Source organism: Canis lupus, chromosome 9, assembly GCF_003254725.2.
Source record: "Canis lupus dingo isolate Sandy chromosome 9, ASM325472v2, whole genome shotgun sequence".
In the NCBI taxonomy this organism is placed as follows: Eukaryota; Metazoa; Chordata; class Mammalia; order Carnivora; family Canidae; genus Canis; species Canis lupus.
This window is the reverse complement of record NC_064251.1, coordinates 14,657,180-14,679,576: the sequence shown is the minus strand read 5'-3', so window position 1 is coordinate 14,679,576 and position 22,397 is coordinate 14,657,180. Positions and strand designations below refer to the sequence as shown.

General features: G+C 51.1%; 2 protein-coding genes across 10 annotated transcripts; one reads left to right on the top strand and one right to left on the bottom strand.

The window, feature by feature from the left end:
• The first annotated feature begins 697 nt into the window (after positions 1-697).
• On the top strand, positions 698-5,619 carry PRR29 (proline rich 29). 2 transcript variants are annotated; one of them, XM_025436607.3, is made up of 6 exons: positions 698-826; positions 1,024-1,099; positions 1,284-1,390; positions 2,332-2,546; positions 2,704-2,774; positions 2,951-5,619. In XM_025436607.3, exons 1-6 carry the CDS (start codon positions 767-769, stop codon positions 2,977-2,979), a joined length of 558 nt encoding a protein of 185 aa, XP_025292392.1. In that variant the 5' UTR covers positions 698-766; the 3' UTR covers positions 2,980-5,619. The 2 variants fall into 2 exon arrangements, with proteins under 2 accessions (XP_025292392.1, XP_048969928.1); XM_049113971.1 differs by lacking the exon at positions 2,704-2,774 and having other exon boundaries at positions 4,814-5,619.
• Positions 3,844-18,619, bottom strand: ICAM2 (intercellular adhesion molecule 2). 8 transcript variants are annotated; one of them, XM_025436604.3, is made up of 6 exons: positions 18,449-18,599; positions 16,929-16,974; positions 8,796-8,900; positions 6,764-7,063; positions 4,867-5,187; positions 3,844-4,178 (listed from the first exon to the last, which is right to left on the bottom strand). In XM_025436604.3, the coding sequence occupies exons 3-6, from the start codon at positions 8,854-8,856 to the stop codon at positions 4,030-4,032; spliced, it is 831 nt and encodes a 276-aa protein (XP_025292389.1). In that variant the 5' UTR covers positions 8,857-8,900; positions 16,929-16,974; positions 18,449-18,599; the 3' UTR covers positions 3,844-4,029. The 8 variants fall into 8 exon arrangements, with proteins under 8 accessions (XP_025292389.1, XP_035576578.1, XP_025292391.1 ...); XM_035720685.2 differs by having other exon boundaries at positions 6,764-7,027; positions 18,449-18,596; XM_025436606.3 differs by lacking the exon at positions 16,929-16,974 and having other exon boundaries at positions 6,764-7,027; positions 18,449-18,619.
• Between the last annotated feature and the right edge of the window lie 3,778 nt (positions 18,620-22,397).

Genomic DNA, 22,397 nt, shown 5'->3' with positions numbered 1-22,397 from the left:
CTTGATAACTTCCTGTCAAAAGAATGCTGGCTTTGGTAATTTTTCCAGGACGTGAGACAATACTAGGGGCACTGGTGGTGAACTCCCCAGGCTTCTCCACCTCTGCAAGGCTGCAGCCAGGAATGAGGGAACAAACAGCCAGGAGGGTGGGGGAGCGGGGCGTGGAGTTGAGGGGCCAGCTACCCCTTTCTATCCAGGGCGGAGCCTTTTCTGTGAACCTGGTTAGTGCTTCTGTCCTTGGTCTGCTCAGAAACCACTCCTGGCCCAAAGGACACCCCTCTGATTCAGAGTGACACAGAACATACCCTCCGCCCTCCTCATTTACCTGCCCTTCCCGGCCAGTCCTGCTCTCACAGAATTTTCTATTCCTGCTTATCTAATCATCCTAGCCAATTCTGGGACCTGGAAACCAAGTGTTTGCATTGGGGCGGGTCTCCCCAGCCCCTCACTCATTCACTCAACAAACATGAGCCCCCTCGCCCCAAGCTGGGTACTGGAGGTGCGCCAGGGTGGGAGGTAAGGGAGGGGCAGGGAGCCGGCGGCGCGGGGGGCCTGGAGGTGGGCTTCCCGCACAGGGACCGGCCCCTGGGGAGGGAGTCGCCTGGGACCCCCCCCCCCCCCCCGTGTCCGCGGGGGTGGGGAGAGCAGAGCAAGCCCGGAGCACCCGCGCCGGGAGGGACCTGCGCATGCGTGGGAGATTTTTTTTTCTTTTTTTTTTTTGGCGTCGCTCTCGTCGCCTAGGTAACCCGGACCGGCGGGAGCCCGCATGGCCTCGGACCCCGGAGGGTGCTGGGGTCAGCCCCCACCGCAGGGTGCAGCCGGGACGGTAGGGACCCCCCGGGTCCCCGGAGGAAGTGGGGTGGTTGCGGAGAGCGACCCCAAACGTAGGGGAGGGGAGGAGACTCAGGGGACCCGGGGGCGTGGGGGGCGGGAAGGAGAAGGCGGCCCCAGCGGGGGGCGGGAGCTGGGGAGGGTGGGTCCCGATCCTGGCCGCCCCCCGGCCGAGTCTCCCGCCCTCCCCAGCCCCGGGTGACCGTCCTGCAGCCCGTCGCCTGGGCCGCCCCACCCCCGCGCCCGCAGCCGGGCAGAGTGAAGGAAGGTGAGACTCCGGGCTCGGGCGCCTTGCACCCCAGTCTGCTTCGCACATTCTCTGGGCATCCTCGCGCCATCCCTGACTGGGGCTTGGGGGGGGGGGTGCGAGGGTCGGGAGGGCCCTGGGATCTGGGCGGTGGGCGGTGGGCAGTGGGAGGCCGGGCGTGGGCCTGCTGACTCCCCCGCCCTAGACCTGCTGGAACTGATGCTGCTGCAGAACGCACAGATGCACCAGCTGCTGCTGAGTAGCCTGGTGGCAGCAGCCTTCAACCCAGGGCCAGCCTCTTCCCACCAGCAGGTGCGTAGGCTTGGGTGCGGTGGAGCTGTGCCACCAGGGCCACCCACCTGCAGGTGCCAGGGTGGGGATCCATCTGAGGTGGATCCTGGAGAAAAAGAACCAGGCAACAGTGCCACAGGCCTGGCTGGGTCCCTTTGGCATCTCTTATGTGCCAGGCTTCCAAGCCAGCAGCCTCAGTGGGGGTGGGAGTCCCCAAATCCAGACCACTCAGGTCTTGTTTTCAAGGAGGTTTCCCTGCAGTGCATCCCATACTAGACTGCAGGCCCAGGACGACGGGCACCATGGTTCCCTGAGTCTGTAGGGTGCTGGATACTTACTAGGGGCTCAAGTCATATTTGTTGAACAAGTGAAAAAATAAATGAATGACTATGAATACAAGGCAACTTTGGCCTGACTGGCACAGGGACAGGTACATGGCATGAGTGCACATTCATTGGGGAATGAAGAGCAGGTCCTTGGAGGAGCAGGTGACCTTAGAACCAGCCCTCAAAAGCCAGGTGGGTTTTTGAGGCTTGGAGGAGGCCAGGTAGTGTCCACCATCCAGGCTGGCAGGAGCTGCTGCCACTCCTCATGCCCTGGCCCTTAGGGGACCCCTGGGGTGAGCACTACACCTCCCTGATGGGGCACAGATGGATCCAGGGGCCTGTCACTGGACTCCTGATCCAGCTCTGGAGTCATACCTGGATACTTTTAGTTCCTGCTCAGCCACTTATTAGCAGGGTGACCTTAGACAAGTTGCTCCATCTTTTTAAGCCTCAGTTTTTCCCTCCTGTAAAATAAGGAATAAATGTCTTCAAAGTACCTGGCTTGCAGGTAGTGATTGCTCAACAAAGGGAAGCCATTTCTCAATGCCGATCTGGAGAAATTAGGGGAGCAGAGAAGTGGGGGTAAGGATCCTGGGACCTGTATCATCTCTCCTCCCCCTTTCCCACAATCTTCAGGTCTACCTGGAGGGTCAACAGGAGGAGGAGGAGATGCAAGCCCAGGAGGAAGGGCCTTTGGTGTTCCACCACCACTACCTGCCCTGCCCGATGCCCACGCTGGGCCCCCTGCTGCCCTGGCCGGTCCCTTTCCTTTCCTTCCCCCCACAGCAGCCCCACTTGCAGGATGAGTCCAGGATTCAGCACTGCCCTCCTGCCTCTGGGACAAGGGGTCTGTAAGTGAGGCTGGGGAATCCGGGCATTGCCAGGGCCCTGCTCTGGGGCTGGGCTGGAAGAGCTCACCAGGAGCTGGGGGTGGGGTAGAGATACTTGTGGGTGAGACCCCAGAGACTTTCTGATGGGGAGATCTTTCTTCTCTTTTCTCCATGTCAGGAGAACCGTGCCCCCGCCCCCACCCCCCAGTGCCACAGGCACTGTGGGTGCGGATGTACCCCCGGCTTCAGGTAGGCACAGGGTAGGTGAGCAGTGGGGTCCAAGCCCAGGTCAGGGTTGGGTCAGGAGGCCAGATGGGCCATGTTGGAGACGAGGGAGCTCCTCTCATCACTGGTCCCTTCCCCTTTCCTCCTTGGGGGCCGGTGATGCAGGAGGGAGTCAAGATCAGGATGCTTTCTTTCCCCAGACTACTATGGTGCCGAGAGCCTACCATGAGGACAGACACCAGCCCTGGACCCTACCAGCATCACTGCAGAGCTAGAATGAGCCCTGGAGCCCCCCAAGTGCCTCCCTATTGCCTGCAACCCCACAGCCATGGCCGGCAGCCCTCCCCCCAACCCCCAACCACAGCCAGGCCCTCTCCTGGGTGAATCAAAACCCTCTTCACCACATTGAGACCTTGAACTGGCCTGATCTCTGCCCTGGAGTAAAAGCCCCTCTAAGCATCACCCAGGGCTGGGAAGCTACCACTGGTGTGTGTTGGGGGGTCAGTTTGGGGATCTGGGAATCAGAGCCCTTCCTGGACCTCCTCCACTCACCCCTGTCTGGGATGGCCAGGGCTGTGGGGTCTTGGTGACCTAATGATGGAGCAGGAGGTGAGGGGAGGACTGCTTTTGTTGTCCAAGGCTCTTTGAAGGCCTAGGATGATGAGGGAGAGGCCTGGCTCAGAGGGTCCCAGAACTGAGCCAGTTCCCTTGGGCCCCACTGTCATCCCAGGAAGTTGGCTCTTTTGGCAGAAAGAAGTCAGAGCCATTTCCTGCTCCGAACATGAGTGGCCTGAGGTCCCAGAGGCCAAGTAGGAACAGAAAGTCTCTCTGCCCTATTGTGCCAGAGCTTGTGTCCTCCACCATCCCTCAGGAGAAATTAGTCCCTCGGGGTCCCACAAGGATGGGTGTCTGGTGCCTGGGCTGGTCAGCATGGGCTCGCCCCAGGGCCTGGGCTGGCTGGGGCTCTGGACGGCTCTTGTGAAGGAGGGGGTAGAGGGAGTCTTTGCAGACATTGGGGAGAGAAGTCCAGGTCTGGTGAGGTGCCCTTCCTGGCCAGAGCTTAAGCCCAGGAGAAGACATTTGAGGCACAGGGTTAAGTCCAGGTGTTTATATTCAGACTAGAAAAGGAAATGACCCCAAAGTCCTCTGCTGCTCATTTCAGTCCTACAGCCAGGGCTGGGTCACAATCCTGAGGAGTCACACTGAGTTCCAGTGGCTGCTGTGGTGGTGGCCATGCCACTCATGTAGACTGTGCCCAGTAGGTCCGACTTAGGCCCCCTTAAGCACCTTGTACCCCGTAGGTGCCCATCCGCCTCTGGCGCCAGTGCTGGCCCAAGACAAAGCACAGGAGGATGGATGTCACAAACAAGAACAGCAGCACCGATACCACTGAGATGATGACGACCATCTGGTTGTCTGGCCTCGGCTCTGGGGAGGGAGGAGGGGGCAGTGGTCTTAGAAGTCCCCTGGTCCTAGATGCTAGGACCCAAGGGGGAGTAGAGGCCCACCTGTCCCCCACCCGCCCCCCGTCCATCTTGCAGCCGCCCATGTTGCAGAGTTCAATGGCTAATGGTGCGGTGTCTGAAGGAAAGGTAGGCTGGGGTCCAGGCCACCAGCCAGCCCTCTGTGAGACTGTGACGGTCTCAGTCCCCTGCCACCGGCCCCTGGCACCAGCATATGGTTGCCGGACACCATGGCCTAGGTGTGGCATGGTCTGAGCCCCACCCCGCCCTGGGCGATGCTGAGTGAGCTCCTACCAAACTCTCTGGACAGGGACCACATTGGCCATCAAGAGTCACAGAACAGCAGAGCTCCTGGGGGACCTGAGGGCCAAACCTCTTCATGTAGAGAGGGGCCATGGCCAGCGAGAGGAGGCTGACTTGGTCAAGGTCACGCAGTTCACTAATTGCAAAGCAACTAGTTAGGTTCCAAACCGGGCACTTGGAGAGAACTTCCGGGATGAAGGAGAGCAAGAGGGAACCCTCAGGATTAAGTGTGGGGTCCCTGGGCGCCTGCACCCTGAGATGGCAGAGGGTGTGCTGAAGGCTTTTTCTTCCCCCAAGGAACTGAAAGTGGACACCCTCTCCCACCCCCTCCATCCGGGGGGCCCCCTCACCGTAAACCTTGAGCATCTGAGGCTCTGAAACTCTGTGAATGATGTTCCCGCCGAGAGACCGCAGATCCAGGATGGCCTGGCAGGAGAAGTTGTGGAGGCCGTCTTCCCTGTGAGCCGTGCTGTTGTGCGTGGCTGTGGCTCCCTGGGTACCATCCGCCGTCCCCCAAAACGTCTGGTTGTGCAGCACCTCCTGGCCGCGGAGCAGCATGAGAGTGAGGCTCTCAAGGGGTTTCACGGCTGGCACGTGGCACTTGATGGTGAAGGGTCTCCCCACAGCCACCCAAGTGGGCTGCAGCTTCAGCAGCACTTGCGTTGGAGGGTCTGCGGGGAAGGAAGAGGGAGGTGAGGTCAGGAGCTGGGGTATAGTCCCTGCAGGCCCCACCTGGCCTGGCCCATCCCTTGGCACAGCAGTGTTCTCAAGTCCTTGGCTGGATTTGGGGAGGACGCGGTCTGGGGCCTGGTCTGCCCGCGAGTATACAGAGAGCAGTGAGGAAACAGTTCAGGGTATAGTATGTATTGACTGGTGGTGCTTTTACCAACACGATGTTTTCTGGAATGGACAAGCAGGGGGTGCCTGGTTAAACACCTGCCTTCTGCTCAGGTCATGATCCCAGGGTCCTGGGATGGAGCTCCCCATAGGGCTCCCTGCTCAGCAGGGAGTCGCTTCTCCCTCTCCCTCTGCCCCTCCCTCTGGCTCATGGTCTCTCTCTCTCTCAAATAAATAGGTAAATCTTAAGAAAAAAAAAAAAAGAATGGAGGTGGTCAGTTGTCTACAAAGAAAAGGTCCAGAAATTGTACAGCCAACTAGAAACAAAAATTTGAATCTGTCTCCTCCAGAAATCAGACATAAATTTCCATATTAAACAGGTGGATAACTTAGAAGGGAGTGTTCACTGGAGTTCCGCCAAGAGTTGTGAGGTCTTCACTTAAGAGGTAGGGGCTGGAGTCAGACCTGCCTTGCTTCTCCAGGGTCAGGTTCATAGCCACCTCCATCGCTTATCTATTACACAAGGACCTCAGTGGCAGCCTGGATTCCCTCCTGAATTAGAATACCTTGCCCCCATCACCCCAAGGTAATATGTTGGATTTAGGACATTTTTCTATTCACTTGATCCATGGATGTTGGTCATCGGGAGGACCTAAGCCATATCCCTGGTGCCACGATGTTGAGAGAATCCTGCCCTATGGGAAGGTCTCCATGGCCCATGTGCAAGTGTGTGTGTGTGTGTGTGTGTGTGTGTGTGTGTGATGTTCGCACATTTGCCAGGGATATAAAAGCAGGGGCACCTGGGTGGCTCAGTGGGTTAAGCATCCAACTCTTAATTTTGGCTCAGGTTATGCTTTCAGGCCTGTGAAATTGAGCCCTGTGTCTGGCTCTGCGCTCGGCACTGAGTCTGCTTGGGTTCTCTCTCCCTCTCTCTGCTCGCTGCCCCTTCTCAGATAAATAAACACACCCTCCCTTTTTTTTAAAGGAACATTAAAGCACTAGGTGATGCCTTATCCTTCTCTCTGTGAGGCAGAGGGGCAACTGGAGAGCAAGCCAACCCTTCTGTTGGCACCTTGCTCTTTGTTGTGGGTTGGGGAGTGTCTGGTGATGGGGCTGCCACCGAGCGGGGAGGAGACTCTGAGCAGTGCCTGGGAAATGACTTTGAAGTCTGTGCAAACCTTGCTCGGATTGTCCTCTGAGCAAGCCTCAGAGCTGGGGTCACCGGCAGGCCAATGAAGGGTGTGAGCAGATTCTGAGCCCACGACCGGGGTCCTGCTCCTCGTCACCCCAGGAGCCCAGGGAGGTGGGAGCCATAGCGAGTGCCCAGGGGCAGTAACAGAGGAGCTCGGCACACAGTCAGTAGCTACAGGCTCTGCCCTGGGGAAGAGGGCCCTGCAGTGTGGCACTCACAGAACACACTGACGTTGAGACTCGTCAGCCTCTGCTCCCCGAAGCAGGTGAAGTAGCAGTAGATGATTGTGTCTTGCGAGATGTTGGAGACCATGTACTCCTTCCACTGAGCTCCGGACGTCATCAGAGTCTTGGCTAGGATGGTCTCCAGACCCCCGGCCTCAGGCCGGGAACAGCTGGTACTGCAGTTGATGAACTGAGACTCTCCGGGCTTCACCGCCAGCTGCTCTGGATACGTGTGTACCTCGAACACCTCACCAGACCCTGGAAGACCAGAAGACTGGGCAGCAAATGTCTCTGCTGCCCTATCCAGTTTACCGGCCCACCACTGGCAGTGGGATCAAGGGGCAGGTACCCAAGAAGAAAGGCCAGAGGTGGCCTCTCTGCTACTCTCCCCTTGTTCAGGCTTTATTTATTGCCTCGTGTCTAGACTGAGGAGGCTACCCCACAACTGTCTCCCTGCCTTCTTCCAGCCCCTCACCTTCAGATTAGTCTTCTCCATGCACATCTTCCATCTCCGTGGAGAGGGATCCTATTCGACCTTCAAAGCCCAGCCCAAACGTCCCCTCCTCCATGAAGGCCTCTCCAAGGTGGAGGTGGACTGTGTCCTCTGGGCCCCTGTGGCCCTGGTCTCAACCCTTTCCTCTCTCCTTTCTTTTTTTTTGCAAATACTTTTTGAACACCTGCTGCATGCCAGGCACTAGGCTAGGCTCTGGTGACACAGTAGTGACCAACGCAGACCGAGCCCTGTCCTTACAGAGCTCACGTTAACATGAAGGAGATAGACAATAATCACCAAGTGAAATAGCCAGCCTGTCAGCTGGTGATCAGCACCTGGGGAAGGAACGAGGAATGGGGTGGAGTTGCCATTTTAACAGGGTGGTCAGCATGGGCCTCACCAAGACTTGGACATTTGAGCAAAGCCATGGAGAAGGTAGGCATGAGCCCTGCAAATATCTGGGGAGAGGGGAGTCTTCCTGGCATTAAGACCCTGGGGTCAAGAGCATGCTTGGTGTGCTCGGGGAACAGCAAGATCGGCATGGCTAGAGCTCAGGGAGGAGGAAGGCAGGGGGAGAGGAGTGCAAGAAGGTAACGGGACCACCTTGCAAATGATTTATATTCATGCCGACTCTCCCTTCGATGTTTTACAGCTTCTAGAAGGCAGGGCCCAGGTTTTACAGGTTTTGCTTAGTGTGACAGACATTCAGAAGTGTTTGGTGCATAAAGATGGAGTCCTCAGAGCCCACCGCCAACTCAGTGGTGGCCGGAAAGTCCTTGATGCCAACCAGCTGGGCCTGTCCTGTGCTCCCTCCACGCCGGCATGTCCCCCCTTGGCCCCCAGCTAGTGGCATATAACGAAGTGGCAAGAAAGGGGCTTTGCAGGTAGAGCTGGATTTGCATTTGCCACGTACCAGCTGTGTGACGCTGGGCCAGGTGCTTTCTCTCTCTGAACCTGTTTCTTCGTCTGTCAAATGGGCTAGGAATCCCTTTCCTGCAGGGTTGTGGTGAGCTAGCGCTTGGAAAGCACCGGCAGGTTGTCCAAAACAGAGTGCTCAGGGCGTGGTAGCATTTTTCTTCACAGTCCCCTGACCCACTGGAAGAGGATTTGGTTTCCCTTTGACGGCAGTCAAAAGGCAATGTCCTCTGCGGGCCTCTGCCGTCCCTGGGCCGCATCTGGAGAACAGGGGCACAGTCTCTCCTCTTCCCTTGAACCCCGGCATCCCCTTCTGCCTCAGGCCCCCACGCAGCCCACCATTCAGCCTCCACAACCTGCCACTTCCTACGCCACGAAGCCGTGGGGCCTGTTCAACCTGTGGTCCAAAAGGCCAGCTTCCCGTCCCCCACCCCCTCCTCCACCCGTCCAGGATCACGAGGAAGCCAGGCTGGCACAGCACCCTGTACCCAGGCTGCCACTGCATTCCAAACCTCAGTGACTTCAGGACCAGCACCCCCCACGCCCGAAGCCGGGGGGCAGGCGGCCCATCCTCTGGGCTGGCACGTGCCAAGTCGGGAACCGCAGGCACCAGCTCACCTGGGCAGCAGAACAGGGCAAGGAGGGCGGCGGGCAGGCCCCAGCAACCAAAAGGGGACATCTTGAGTGGTGTCCACGGGCTCACTGGGAACAGCCGAGGGCCTCCTGGAGAGAGATGGTGGACCCAGGTCAGGGAGTGGTGGCCTGGAGCTGCAGCCCGGAACCCCAACCTTCTATGAGCTGATGACCACATTTCCTCTCATTATCTGGGAAGTCTTCTGGAAGCCACGTGGAATGCCAGCTCCCAGAGCTCCAGGCCTGCAGGAACGCAGACAGAGGAAGCTGGGAAGCAGCCGATAAGCCGGGATATAACCTGGCCTCCTGCCATGCTGCCGTGCAGGGGGCAGGGCGAGTGACGGCCACGCATGGGTGTGAAGGATGTGCGTGCACGTGGGGTTCGGTGTTCTGTGTGTGCACGGAGGACAGCATTGCCTACAAGCCCCAGACCTGAGAACCCCAAATCCTACAGGACCCATTATCAAGTTCCCTTCTGGTAAGAAAGATTCCAAAGTCCAGGATGTGCAGTCTCTGTAGCAAAGCAGGCAGGGAACTGGGTTTCTCAAAGGAGACCCTGGGCAACTTAAAGCTCAGCACCCACCCAGCTTGCAACCTCGACCTGCCCTGACTCAGCCAATGGGGACAACTCGAGGGAAGTGCTCTCACGACAGTCCCCAGCAGCCCAGGCACAGACAGAGGTAGAGGGGGTCAGTTTGGCAGTAGCCCAAATCCCAGGGCCTGGCTATGGTGCCTCACCCCCACCTCCACCCCTCTGGGCGGCAAGCCTTGGTCTGAGGAGGGGGACTCAGGGCCTGAGGCATTGCAGTGTGTTTCTAGGGAGGCTTTGTCACTTCTTGAGGGAATCCCCAGAAACAGGAGTTTCCAGGAGAGGCAGGAGAGAGTGGGGACTCCTTGCTTTATCAAGGGGCGCCCTAGCATTTTCAGGGCTCAGGCCAAACTCTGTTTCTGGGCTGCAGGGGTGGAGTGAAGTTGTGCGCTTCTCTTTGGCTATTACCACCATGTGTGGTAGGTCAGTGCCACTGGTCAGCCTGGATCCGGGGATGTCCCTGGACAGTGCTGCTTCGGAGTGATGCAGAGAGAAGATGAAGGAGAGAGCAAGCCGTAACCCCAGTCCGGGATCTGGTCCATGTGGCACTGCAGGAAACACTGTCATAAGGGTTCTACTTCTGTGAGGTCGGTACTGTTACTGTCCCCATCTTACCAATGGGGAAACTGAGGCACAGAGTGATTGACTTGCCCAAGGTCACATCCCTAGGAGAGAGTGAAGTCTTTATGAGTGAGGGGAAGCCCACAGGGCAGGGACAAGAGAAGGATTCTTAGAAGCTACCTCCCCAGGAGACTCCCCAGGAGAGAGAGAAATGCAAGGCAGCAGAAGGCCAGAGGAAATTGCCAAGGCCATCCCTGCCATGAGGGGCTGGAGGGGGGAGGTGTGTGTGTGTGTGTGTGTGTATGTGTGTGTGTGTGTGTAGCTCATGCCCAGGAAGCTCCAAACAGCTTCTAGAAGGGTCTGTGCCTGTGACTCCCAACCGCACACACAGCTGGGCCAGCCTGACTGCATCCCTACCAGGGCAAGTGAAGCTTCTGGGGCCTACAGATCCTGCTTTAAGCTGATCAGCCCCTGTTCCCACCCACCACTTCCTCTTTGATCTCGCTTTCATCCAGCTGGGCAGGCCTTCCTTGCCTGGGGCACACCAGGCATAGGGACTTGGCTTTGTTAGACTTGAATACTGCATCTGGTAGGTGACACATCAACTTCCCCTCCCTCCCCACTGGCCTGTCCACCCAAGAGGGCAGAAGCTGACTCGGATAATGCTGTTCTGCAGCAGATATGGTGCTAACTTGGCAAACAGTGATGCTGAATAATTGTTCAGTAAGAGGATGAGCGGGTGGACAGATGTGTAAACGAATGGAAGAAATGGTTTGTCTTGGTGTACAACCCAGAGAAGACTGAATGGGGGTCTTTCTTTTGGGTCTGCCCAGTGAATCTTTTACCTGCAGATGTCTCTTTTGACCCCCAGGCCATGGAGCTGGGCTGGACACATCACAAGGCCAACCAGGGCCCCTCACTCCCCAGAGATGAGCACTCAGAATTAAGCCCGGACACCGTTTTACCTGGGACTCTCTGAGCTGGGGCTGGTAGGACCAAGCCCTTCCCTTTCTGATCCTAATAGCAGGCACCCATGAGCCAGCAGCTGTCCTCACTTATTGTCCTGGGCAAGTGAAGAAGCTGAGAGAGAGGAACTTGATGCAGCAGTGGAGGGAATGGTGGTGACTCAGAATTGTCCCAGGTCACATGCTGGCTGTGGGGTGGATTCTGGTGGGAGGTGGGCTGGACTGAGGGGCTGGTGATGTTCTGTGAGGCAGAAATGAAAAAGCTTTCCAGGCTAGAAGGTTCTGGCCCTTCAAACCTGCTCATGGGAGTCAGGGCTAGCTATAGGTCCTTGTGTACTGCAGGTTATTTCGAGCCCTGTTCTGCCTCCCAGAAATTTGGGGGCAGAATGGGAAGGCAGGGAGGGGGCGGAAGTGCTCTACTTGCATCAGGCTGGGAAGCCCTTAGGGAAAGAGAATGAAGTGGACTTGGGGGCCTGATGATCAGACCCTAGAAGGCCAGGATGGATGCTTCCTGACACCAAGAAGTTGCCCAGGGATGAGAAGAAACTGACCATCATGTAGACGAGAAAAGAAATTCAGATGTTCCTTCTTGGAGCGCTATTCCACCACCAAATATTCCCTGGCTTATTCTTTAGGTCTCTGAGTTCTCCAATGAAAGGTACAATAAAGCTGGGAGAGTTAAGATGCTCTGGGAGATACAAGAGGATTTGCAGGAAGAGGAGATTGGCGTGTTGGTTTGGGAAGTGAACTCATCTCTTCACGGGGCTTGGGAAGGGTTTTGTCGTGACTGGGTCTGAATCTAGTGACGTTTCTTGTGTCCCAGCAAAACTATCTTTCAAGAACCAAGGTGAGAGAAAGACATAGATAAACAGAGACCCAGAGAGTTACCCCCCAAGATATCTCCACTAAAGAAACTTTTAAAGGTGGTGCATCCAGAAGCAAAAAAAAAAAAAAAAAAAAAAAAAAAAAAAAAAAATATATATATATATATATATATATATATATATATATTGCAGGATAGTTTTCAATGCAAGAAGGAAGCATAAGGAAACAAAATGGCAAACGGATCTGGAAAATAAATATGTAATATTTATAGTATTTAATTTGAGAAGTCTTAAAAAGTTCCAAATCAAAATACTGGGCAATAATATTTAAGAGAGGATTACAGTTAAAGCTTTCTCAACTCTACATTGTTCAGGAGGGCGGATATACTTTAAGTTATAAGGAGCATGGTAAAATTTCAAGAAAAACCAGCAGAGATACAATGGTTAAGTTCTAAACTACTAGAGGAGGTTAAAATGGCATGAAAACAAACAACCTTCAATCAAATAAAGGAGAAAGGCATGGAAGAAGAGGGACAAATGTAAATTTTTAAGAAAATGGTATTTGAAAGTCCAAATCTATAATAATCACAATAAAGATGAAAATTTTAACTATGGTTAAAAGAAAGAGATTTTCAGGTAGATTTAAAAAAGGATCCTTGCCCTGTGAGGGTGCCTGGCTGGCTCAGTCAGTGGAACATGCAACTCTTGATCTCCGGGTCATGAGTTCAAGCCCTATGTTAGGTGTAGAGATTACTTAAAAATAGAATCTTAAAAGAAAAAAAAAAATCCTTGCCCTGTTGTTCATCTATTCCTGCCTGGTGTCTGTCTGGATTTAATGCAAGGACAATGCCTTGTATTCATAAATCTGTCACAGCAGGACAGCCAGGAAGAGGAATGGTGCATGGGCCTGCAACCTTTATAAAGCCTCAGACTTTTAATGTGATTCAGGGTGATTCCCTTGGAAATGACAAGATTTGATGTGACTTGCTAAAGGGGAAGGCCTGGATCACGATTCCCCCTGGTGCCCTGGCGACACACTCTTCCTGCACATGCAGTTCAGTTCTGAGTCACTTTGGCTCCTGGACAGCTTCAAGACACAGTGCGCCTGTGCATTTGTCAGATGTAGGTCAGAGGTGGCGGACTGAGAAGACGGGTGACATATTATGCATGGCAACCCTCCTGACAGGAAGCAGAAAGGGAGAGACTTCTCAAATTGGAGAGAGAACTTGGGAGGCAGTAACCTCTCCTGTCCTCTGCTTAGATTTTCTGGCGATACACGCTGTCACAGGGGCACTTCCTTCTGCCTTTTCGCAGCAAAACTTGATTTCCAATTACTAAGAAGAGGGAAGGAATGGGAAACTAACATTTACTAGATGTGTATTCTCTGCTAGGGACTGAACCAAGGTTTTAATACATTGTTTTATTTAATTGTCATACAAAAATAAAGAACCATTCTGCATTCTGATTATGCATTTGAGGAAGCGGGCGTCCGGGTGAATCAGTAATGTGCCCAGGTCATGGAGCTGTTGAGTGACAGAGTGACAGGAGAACTTAGGAAAGATCAGCAGTTGTCAGGGGTTGGGGAAGAGGGACAGGTGAGTAGGTGCACAACAGAGGATTTTTAGAGCATTGGAACTACTCTTTGTGCGTGATCCTATGATGATGGACACATGTCATGATACATTTGTCTACACCCGTAGAGTGTACAACACCAAAAGTGAATGCTACTATAGCTATGGACTTTGGGTGCTAATGATGTGCCCGTGTAGGTTCACTGAATGTTACAGATGTACCACTCTGTTGGGGAATGTTGACAACGGGGGAGGCTGTGCACATGTGGGGGCTGTTTAATGTTTTGCTGTGAAGATAAAACTCTTCTAAAAAAATAAAATCTATTTTTAAAAATAGTTCAAACACAAAACTCTCTTTTGAGTTTCTCTCAGAAGAGAAACTTCTGGATTAGAGTTCTGGCCAGCTTGTTGAAAATGTAGGTTTTTAGGGGCACCTGGGTGGCTCAGTGGTTGAGCCTCTGCCTTCAGCTCAGGTCATGATCCGGGGTCCTGGGATCAAGTCCTGCATCAGGCTCCCTGTGGGGAGTGTGCTTCTCCCTCTACCTATCTCTCTGCTTCTCTCTCTGTGTCTCTCATGAATAAATATATAAAATCTTAAAAAAAAAAAAAGAAAGAAAGAAAATGCAGGTTTTTCAACTCAACTCTTACTCAGTAGGGTTTAGTGGAAGTTGTGGACTTGGTCATTCCTAAATTCTCATCTCAGATTAGACTTTTAAAACATGACAGCACAGGGCAGCCCTGGTGGCGCAGTGGTTTAGCGCCGCCTACAGCCCAGGGCATGATCCTGGAGTCCCGGGATCGAGTCCCGTCGGGCTCCCTGCATGGAGCCTGCTTCTCCCTCTACCTGTGTCTCTGCCTCTCTCTCTCTCTCTGTGTCTCTATGAAGGAATAAATAAAATCTTTAAAAACAAAACAAAACAAAAACATGACAGCACAAAAGCCAGTTTTCTGTTGTTTGTGAGATACACCTAAGGCATAGATATGGAATAGCTGAAAATCAAAGAATGGGAAAGAATATACCTGGCAAACACTAACCAAAAGAAAGCTGAGAAAGCTCTGTTCATATCAGAGAAAGAGAACTTCTAAGACAAAAATATTTATTAGGGATAGCATAGATGCTTGACTAAAGGGACGGATCACCAGAAAGTTATAGTACTTCTAAATTTGTGAGCATCCGGCTTGAAAGAACCACAAAGAGATAAAATCATCATTATGGCAAAGAATTATAATACATGTAGGAACAATGAAGCAGACAAAAAAGTCAGTAAATAAATTGAAGAGCTAAAACACATAATTTAAAAGCTCGATCTACCCCTCTAAATTAGAGAACATAAACTCTACAAAAAGATAGGCTTTACAGCTCCCTGTATTTTTTTTAAGATTTTATTTATTTATTCATGAGACACACAGATAGAGAGAGAGAGAGAGAGAGAGAGGCAAGACACAGGCAGAGGGAGAAGCAGGCTCCATGCAGGGAGCCTGACCTGGGACTGGATCCTGGGACTCCAGGATCACACCCTGGGCTGAAGGCAGGTGCTAAACCACTGAGCCACCCAGGCAGCCCAGCCTCCTGTATTCAGGAACATGAAAACGTACTCTGACCCACGGGTCACAGAAGAAATTGTAATGACATGTGAAAAAAATCTTCGCATTGAGTGATGCTGAAAATATCATATATAAGAAATATTTGGGATACATCAAAAGTGGTACGTCAAGGGAAATTTATAGCCTTGAATGCTTGTATTGGAAAAAATGTTGGAAATAAGTATTCCATCTGAGTAAGTAGTCAAGAAGTTAGAAAACAAATAGGAAAGGAAACCCAAAAGTAACTCAAAAGGGAATAAATATCAGAGCATAAATCAAAACAAACAAAACAACAAAGTAAACTCAAAAGGGAATAATAAGAGCAAAACCCAACAAAATAGAAAACAAAGATATGGTAGACAGGATTAATAAAACCAAAGTGTCTTGGTTGGAAAAACTAATAGTATTGGGAAATGTCTGGTGAAATCTACTTATAAACGAAAGAAGGCACAAGTCATCATTATTAAGAATGAAAATGGGAACATAGCTACAGATTAAAATGAAGACAGGAAAAAAAATAAAATAAAATGAAGACAGGGATGCCTGGGTGGCTTAGTGGTTGAGCATCAGCCTTCGGCTCAAGCATGATCCCATGTTGGGGAATCAAGTTCCACATGGGGTTCCCTGCAAGGAGTCTGCTTCTCCCTCTGCCTATGTCTCTGCCTCTTTTTCTATGTCTCTCATGAATAAATTTTTAAAATCTTTCAAAGAACCGAAAAACAAAAAACAAGGAAGACAACACAGATCTACAGAAACAGAAGGTAGAGGTGGTTGTCAGTGATTGGGGGAGGGAAGTGAGTTGTTTCATTGGCAGTTTCAGTTTTGCAAGATAAAAACACTCCAGGGATTGGCTGCCAAACAACGTGAATGTATTTAACCCAAACGTTCTACACTTAAAGATGGTTAAGATGGTAAGCTTTATGTCATGTGTATTTTAAAAGACTGTGACTTTTAAAAGACAATTAAAAATGTTTTAAATTAAAAATTAATTTAAAAAAAATTTAAAGACTTTGACTTGTGCCAAAAAATATGAGACAGATCAAATCTTAGAAAAATATAACTTACCAAACCTGATCTGAGAAGAAAGAAAAAGTCTGAATGGTTCTCTGTGAAAGAAACTGAATCCATAATTTAAAATCTTCCCACAAAGAAAATACCTGGTCCAGATAGTGTTAAACAAGTTTACGCCGAGATAATTCTAATTTTATAAAAACTCTTCCTGAGAATGAAAATAGCATTAAACAAGTTTACGCCGAGATAATTCTAATTTTATAAAAACTCTTCCTGAGAATGAAAAAAGCAGGAACACGAACTCTTTCTATGAGGCCAGGGTAACCTTAACCTTAACATCAAAATAACACTAGTACAGAATGAGAAAGAAAAATTAGAGGCCAATCTCACTCATGAATATAGATGCAGTAATTAGATGAGAAATGCTAGTCAACCAAATCTAATCCTGTATATATATATATCACATCCAAATTGAGCTTATCTCAAGTATGCAAAAGTGGTTTCACAACAGAAGAAACCCTACAGATATCATTTATTATGTTGGTAATGGAAGACTTTGGTGCTCTGTGTCACATCACTTCTGTCCTCCTCTGATATCAGCCGTCCTTAACGGGGATAACTTCATGCAAGCTTAGACTCCCCTTACCTTGCGGTGTCCCACCTCTAGTTTGTCCCACCTCTAGTTTTGCTTCTTGCCTCAGAGTCTTCTTCAATGCTTTAAGAGCCGTTTATTAGCCTGCCAAGTGTTTCCCAAGAGTGGCAGAGAAGTTCCCTAACACGCAGCCCTCACCCAGTGAAGGACAGGAGCTGGTGGGTGTGAGCTCCTGCCTCTTCCTTCTCCTTGGGCAATTCTAGGAGGCACCTAGTAGGCTTCTCCGAGGTCCCAGGACATCAGGCTCCCTCTGCCTGCAGCCAGGACGTCAAATACCTTTAACTGGCATTTCTTCCTTCCTTTCTCTGTCACCCTGTTCTTTCATTCCCAGATTCCTAGAATCACCTCTTAAACAACCTACCTGAACCCAAGTCCTCCTTGTTCCAGGCTCTGCTTTAAAAGGTGCTCTAAAAATGTACATGAACAGATTTAAGAAGAAAAACATATCATCCAGGAAAAAAAAAAGACAACATTCAATATCCTTTCAGGAAAGGATAAGGATCTTACCTTTCCTATCCTTTCAGATCTTAGCAGATTAGAATGAAATCTTTTTTTTTTTTTAAAGATTTTATTTTTACATAATCTGTATACCCAATGTGGGGCTTGAGCTCACAACCCTGAAATCAAGAGTCAGGCGCTTTACCCACTGAGCCCGCCAGGCACCCCTAGAAGGAAATTTCTTTCACCTGATAGAGAACTTACAAAAAGCCTATGCATATATTATGTTTATCAAATAAATCTTGGAAGCATTTTCTATAAAAGCAGGAGCCAGACGAGGATGGCCACTATCTCTGTTATTTTCTTTTTATTTTTTTATTTTATTATTTTTTTAAGATTTTATTTATTCATTTATGAGAGACCCAGAGAGAGAGAGAGAGAGAGAGAGGCAGAGACACAGGCAGAGGGAGAAGCAGGCTCCATGCAGGGAGCCATACGTGGGACTTGATCCTGGGTCTCCAGGATCATGGCCTGAGCCAAAGGCAGACGCTCAACCACTCAGCCACCCAGGCATCCCCTCTGTTATTTTCAACATTGCTCTGGAGGTCCTAGACAGTGCAATAAGACAAAAAGAAAGAAGGAAAGAAAGAAAGAGAGAAAGAAAAGAGAAAGAAGAAAGAAAGAAAGAAAGAAAGAAAGAAAGAAAGAAAGAAAGAAAGAAAGAAAGAAAGAAAGAAAGAAAAAAGAAAAGAAATCAAAGCCCTAAGAATGAAAAAGGAGCAAAACTATCAGTGTTTTCTCATGATATGATTGTCTGGGTAGAAAATGCAACAGAATGATCAGATTCTAAATAACAAGGGATTTTATCAAGGCAACTAGCTATCAGATCAATATCCAAAAATAAGTTGCTTTTATGTATATAGGCAACATACGATAATATAATTTAAAAAAACACAGCCTCTATAGCAGCAGTAAAAGAGAAATAGACTAGCAAGACATGTATATGACCTGTATAGTAAGAAAGTTATGGAAGAGATTCATCATGAACCCCAGATGCAATCCCAGGAGGAAGGGGACCATCCCTTTCTCGATGCATCGGGCCTGAGCACAGCTCACATGGCCCGGGCCGTCCCCACGTGGGCCCCTGGACAAGAGCCTCGTGTTTCTAAATCCGCCACCTGAGACAGAGCAGGAGAGGAACCAGGAGACAAAAACAGGAAACCACCACCAGAGCAAGGTGGGTGGGCTGGTGACCTCAGATGGCAGGGGAGCTGCACCCAGGAGGGAGCGTGTGCCCCGAAGGAGCTCGGGGCTCCCTGCCTGCTTTCTCCTCAGTTCTCGGGGAGACAGGCCAGCGAGGGGAAGGCACTAGAAGCCAGGCCTTGACAGTCCACCAGAAACCCCTTCCAGCTGCCAAGAGGGAAGGCAGCGGCGTGATCTTACCAGTCGTCTGCTGAGTGTGCTGATCCTGCTGACAGGCCGAGGGGTGCAGGAGGGCGGCCTGGGGTCCAGCACCCTGGAGTCCTGAAAGTGCCCAGAGGCTCCGGGTTCTGCGGTTGTGTGGTTCTGTGTGTGTGTAAATCCAGACCCCTCCCTCCCCCTCCGTCCCCCTCCCTCCCCACGCAGGAGTCACGTGCTTCCTGTGGCAGGCTCCCACCTCAGACTGAACCTCATGGTCAGATCACTCCTTCTTTTAAAACTGTGGCAACAGACAACGCGGGTTTTAACCACCTTGGTGTTCCCGCCTTGCCCTGCACTGCATTGACCCGGTCACCAGCACCACCTGCTGCCTCCAGAACTTTCCCACCTTCCCAAACCAAAACTCGGTCCCATGAAACACTAATCTGTACAAATCTGATGACTCTAGGCACTGTGTATGAGTAGGATCGTCCAGTGTTTGTTCTTTTGGAACTGGCTTGTTTCACTCAACAGGATGTCCTCAAGGGTCACCCATGTCTGAGCCCGTATCAGAAGTCACTTCCTTTTTAAGGCTGAGAAACATTCCCCCGTGTGTACATACCACCTTTTGTTTACGTATTCATTGGTCATTGGTCGGTGGACACTTGGGTTCCTTCCAACTTCTGGCTACTGTGCGTAGTGACTCTACAAAGGAGGGAAAATGCATCTGGTCCCTGCTTTCAGCTCTTTGGGGTGTACACCCCGTAAGTGGAATTTCTGAATCATAGTTCTATGTGCAATTTTTTTGAGGAGCTGCCGTCCCATCTCCCCCTACTGTCTCTTTGGATGTGCAGTTTCTGCACTACTGGAGCGGGAGCGGGAGGGGGGGGGCTTTAATGGATAGATAGTTCCAGGATGAGCCACCTATCTCTCCCCCCAGGAGGCTAGTCAACATCACAGAGCTGGGTGTTTCTTTGACATGCCCTGCCACAGGAAACTTCTGTTTGTGACTGGGAACCATCGCTTTCTTAGCTCTTGTCACATTTGCCATGTTGCCTAGCAATAAAAAAAAAAAAAAAAAAAAAAGGCAACCCTAGCCTAGCAGAGTGGTTTTGTACCCATATGCAGAAAGTATATCAAAGCCAGGTGCGGAGGTGGGTGCTGGGCTCACACACAAGCCGGGGATCTCGTTCTCACAGGCCAGCCCCACAGCACAGAGCATTTAAATTCCTGGCTTGGCAAAGTCACAAATTAGATGGAGTGAAAGACCACAGGACAGTCAAGGTCACGGACGCTGAGGGTCTGCCGGGCTCTGTACTTTTGTGCCTCGGTGTCTTCACAAAAGTTCTCTTTTGGAATCTCCCTGTCATACTGCTGGCAAAACAAAGCCAATGTAGGATGTTGGGAGGGAGCGCATCAGGGCCCAGGGCTTGGAGGAGTCCATGTGACTTGGATCTTTTGAGGCTATCTGTCCAAGACACAAAGTAGGCTGTATGTCCCACTGGCAATTTGCCCAGGAGTTATGCCTAGACTTGGCCCTTTTTGAGGGGAATCTCTCCTTTCTCTACTTGAGAAGGTTTTCTAGGGAGCTTCTGTCCTGCTCAACCCTACTTCCCCGCCAAACAACTGGTCCAAGGTTGGCATCATGGTACCCCACCTTCAGGTCTTACCCTGAGGGTTTTTGGTAGTGGTGTTATTTAAAAAGTTGGGGAAAGAGCCTTTTCCTGTCCCGGTTGCAGAAGTCGGAGGACAGATGCTACCTCAAGCTACCCTTCATTCCCCCATTCACAGGAGAGGGGCCATCTGTAGAAGGTGAAGAGGTCAAAATGCACAGAGAAAAGGTGAAAATGTGCTGATGGTGTTCCAGCCCCTGGTTCCAGCCATTCCTGAGGCCTGTTCCTGAACGTTGGTTTCCATGAGCCTTTTGCCATTTTTGCTTAACCCAGTGTCAGCTGGTTTCTACCCTGTGCAACCAGAGTCCAGAGTAAGAAACCATGACTCATGCCAGAGAACCTGATCAGTCAGCTAAGGAATGTTCCAGAACAAAATTTCACATCTCTTGGATTGACTCTGGCACCAGTGGCTTAATTTGGTGCTGGGTCTTCACCACAAGAGGGTTGGGGGGGAAAAGGCATCGAGTTTTGAGAACATCTCCATGTGTATTTCGGTTCGGGCTTTAGGAGCTAATGCAGCATTTTGGCAAGTGCTTTTCTAATTCTCAGTTGGTGAAAGTGAAATCGCATTGTTCTGAGGAAAATACAAGTGTGTGAACAGTTCACCATAGATCACTGTGCCTCACATATGGTTCCTTCCTAATTTAGACTTGCTCTGTTTTGTCAGAGACAGCATCTTGCTGTGGCATTTGGCTACTCCATGGGCCACGGGAGTAAAGAGGGGGACACGTGGGTTGTCTGAGCAAGATATGTGAGACCTTGTGGCAGGAGCCCCCGCAGGGTCCCTCATGGCTCACGAGGCATCAGGCCCAGAATCACTCATCAGAGCCAGGACTGTAATAACCTGGTACTGAGGGGAGGGCAGGAGGCTGGCAAGACCTCCCTGCTGGCCGAGTGAGACCTTGGGGACCCACGCTTGCTTTCAGAGGGGGCGCAATGAGAGAAAGGGCTCAGGAAGTAGGCTTGAGCCTCAGCATTTGTAGCCGTTCTCATCAACCCGTCCCCTGTCCTGGGTTGATGACCTGGTCCCCAGCACTGCTTCTGACTCTTCCGAAAATACAGGGAGATTGGAGTTTCAGATAAATTATTTTTAGTATGTGTTGACCATTGCATCTTGTGTATGTACATATTGTGTTTTTTAAGCTCTCCAGGTAATTCCAACATGCACAATGCTGAGAACCAGCAGGTGGGGCTAAGTCCAGAGGTCATCTGGGGCAGAGGCATGAAGGCATGGTCCTGTGTGGTGTGTTTGGGAAGGGGGGGGTCACCTGTGGGCACAGAGGACAAGAAGGTTCAGGAAGACACAGCAAAGTCATATGCAGGTCCCCAAGAGTGAGCTGAAGGATGGAAAGGCCAAGGCGGTCCCTCTGCAGGATGGGTGACATCTTTTGTACCGCAGACAGTATCATACTCCGCCCGGATGCCAAGCTTGACCAAAGCCTGGCCGTGAAGCCCCAAAAGTTCTCTCTGATAAAGCAGCAGAGATGCTGAGCCCACTGAATTGTCCAATTATAGCCCCATGCACCTGCTTTAAGAGCTGTGCAGACAGTTCTGATGTCTCATTTGCATCCATCCCTGGCCCCCAACCCCTGTCTCTGCTCCCCACCATGTTGTAGCTTCCGGGCAGATCACACTTCATGTCTATCTCCTTCTGTTTGCTGCTAGGTCTCTGGTGCCCTCTTCCTCGAGGAAGAGCATGTTTGGGAAATGTTTGTTGGACTTAATTAAGCTTAAGGACTTGGTTGTATGAGACACGAATTTTACAGCATGTGCCCCCCAATTTTAGCATGCATCAGCATGGAGAGCCCCATCTCCAGAGTAATTGATTCAGCAGGTCTGGCATGAGGCTTGAGAATTGATATTCCTAGAAGTTCCCAGGTGACACTGATGCTTCTGGTCCTGAGACCACACTGTTTTAGCAAGAATGTGGGATGCCTGGGTGGCTCAGCAGTTGAGCGTCTGCCTTCGGCTCAGGATCCCGGGGTCCAGGATGGATTCCCACATCGGGCTCCTTGCAGGGATCCTGCTTCTCCCTCTGCCTATGTCTCTGCCTCTTTGTGAGTGTCTCTCATGAACTCTCATGAATAAAATCTTTAAAAAAATGAGAAAATGCTTTCAGTTTAAATAAAGTCAAGGTGGTTGCAACAAATAGAAGCAGAGATTTGGAGTAGCAATGTTGACCAGGTCCTTGGAAGGGCTCCATAAACTCACCAGCCTACAGGCCGAATGATGGAGACTGTGGGGTCATTCTGGCGGAGTACAGTTACAAGGACCCGTGTTTGATTCTCTGCACAGCTCCTTGCTGGCTATGTGACCTTGGG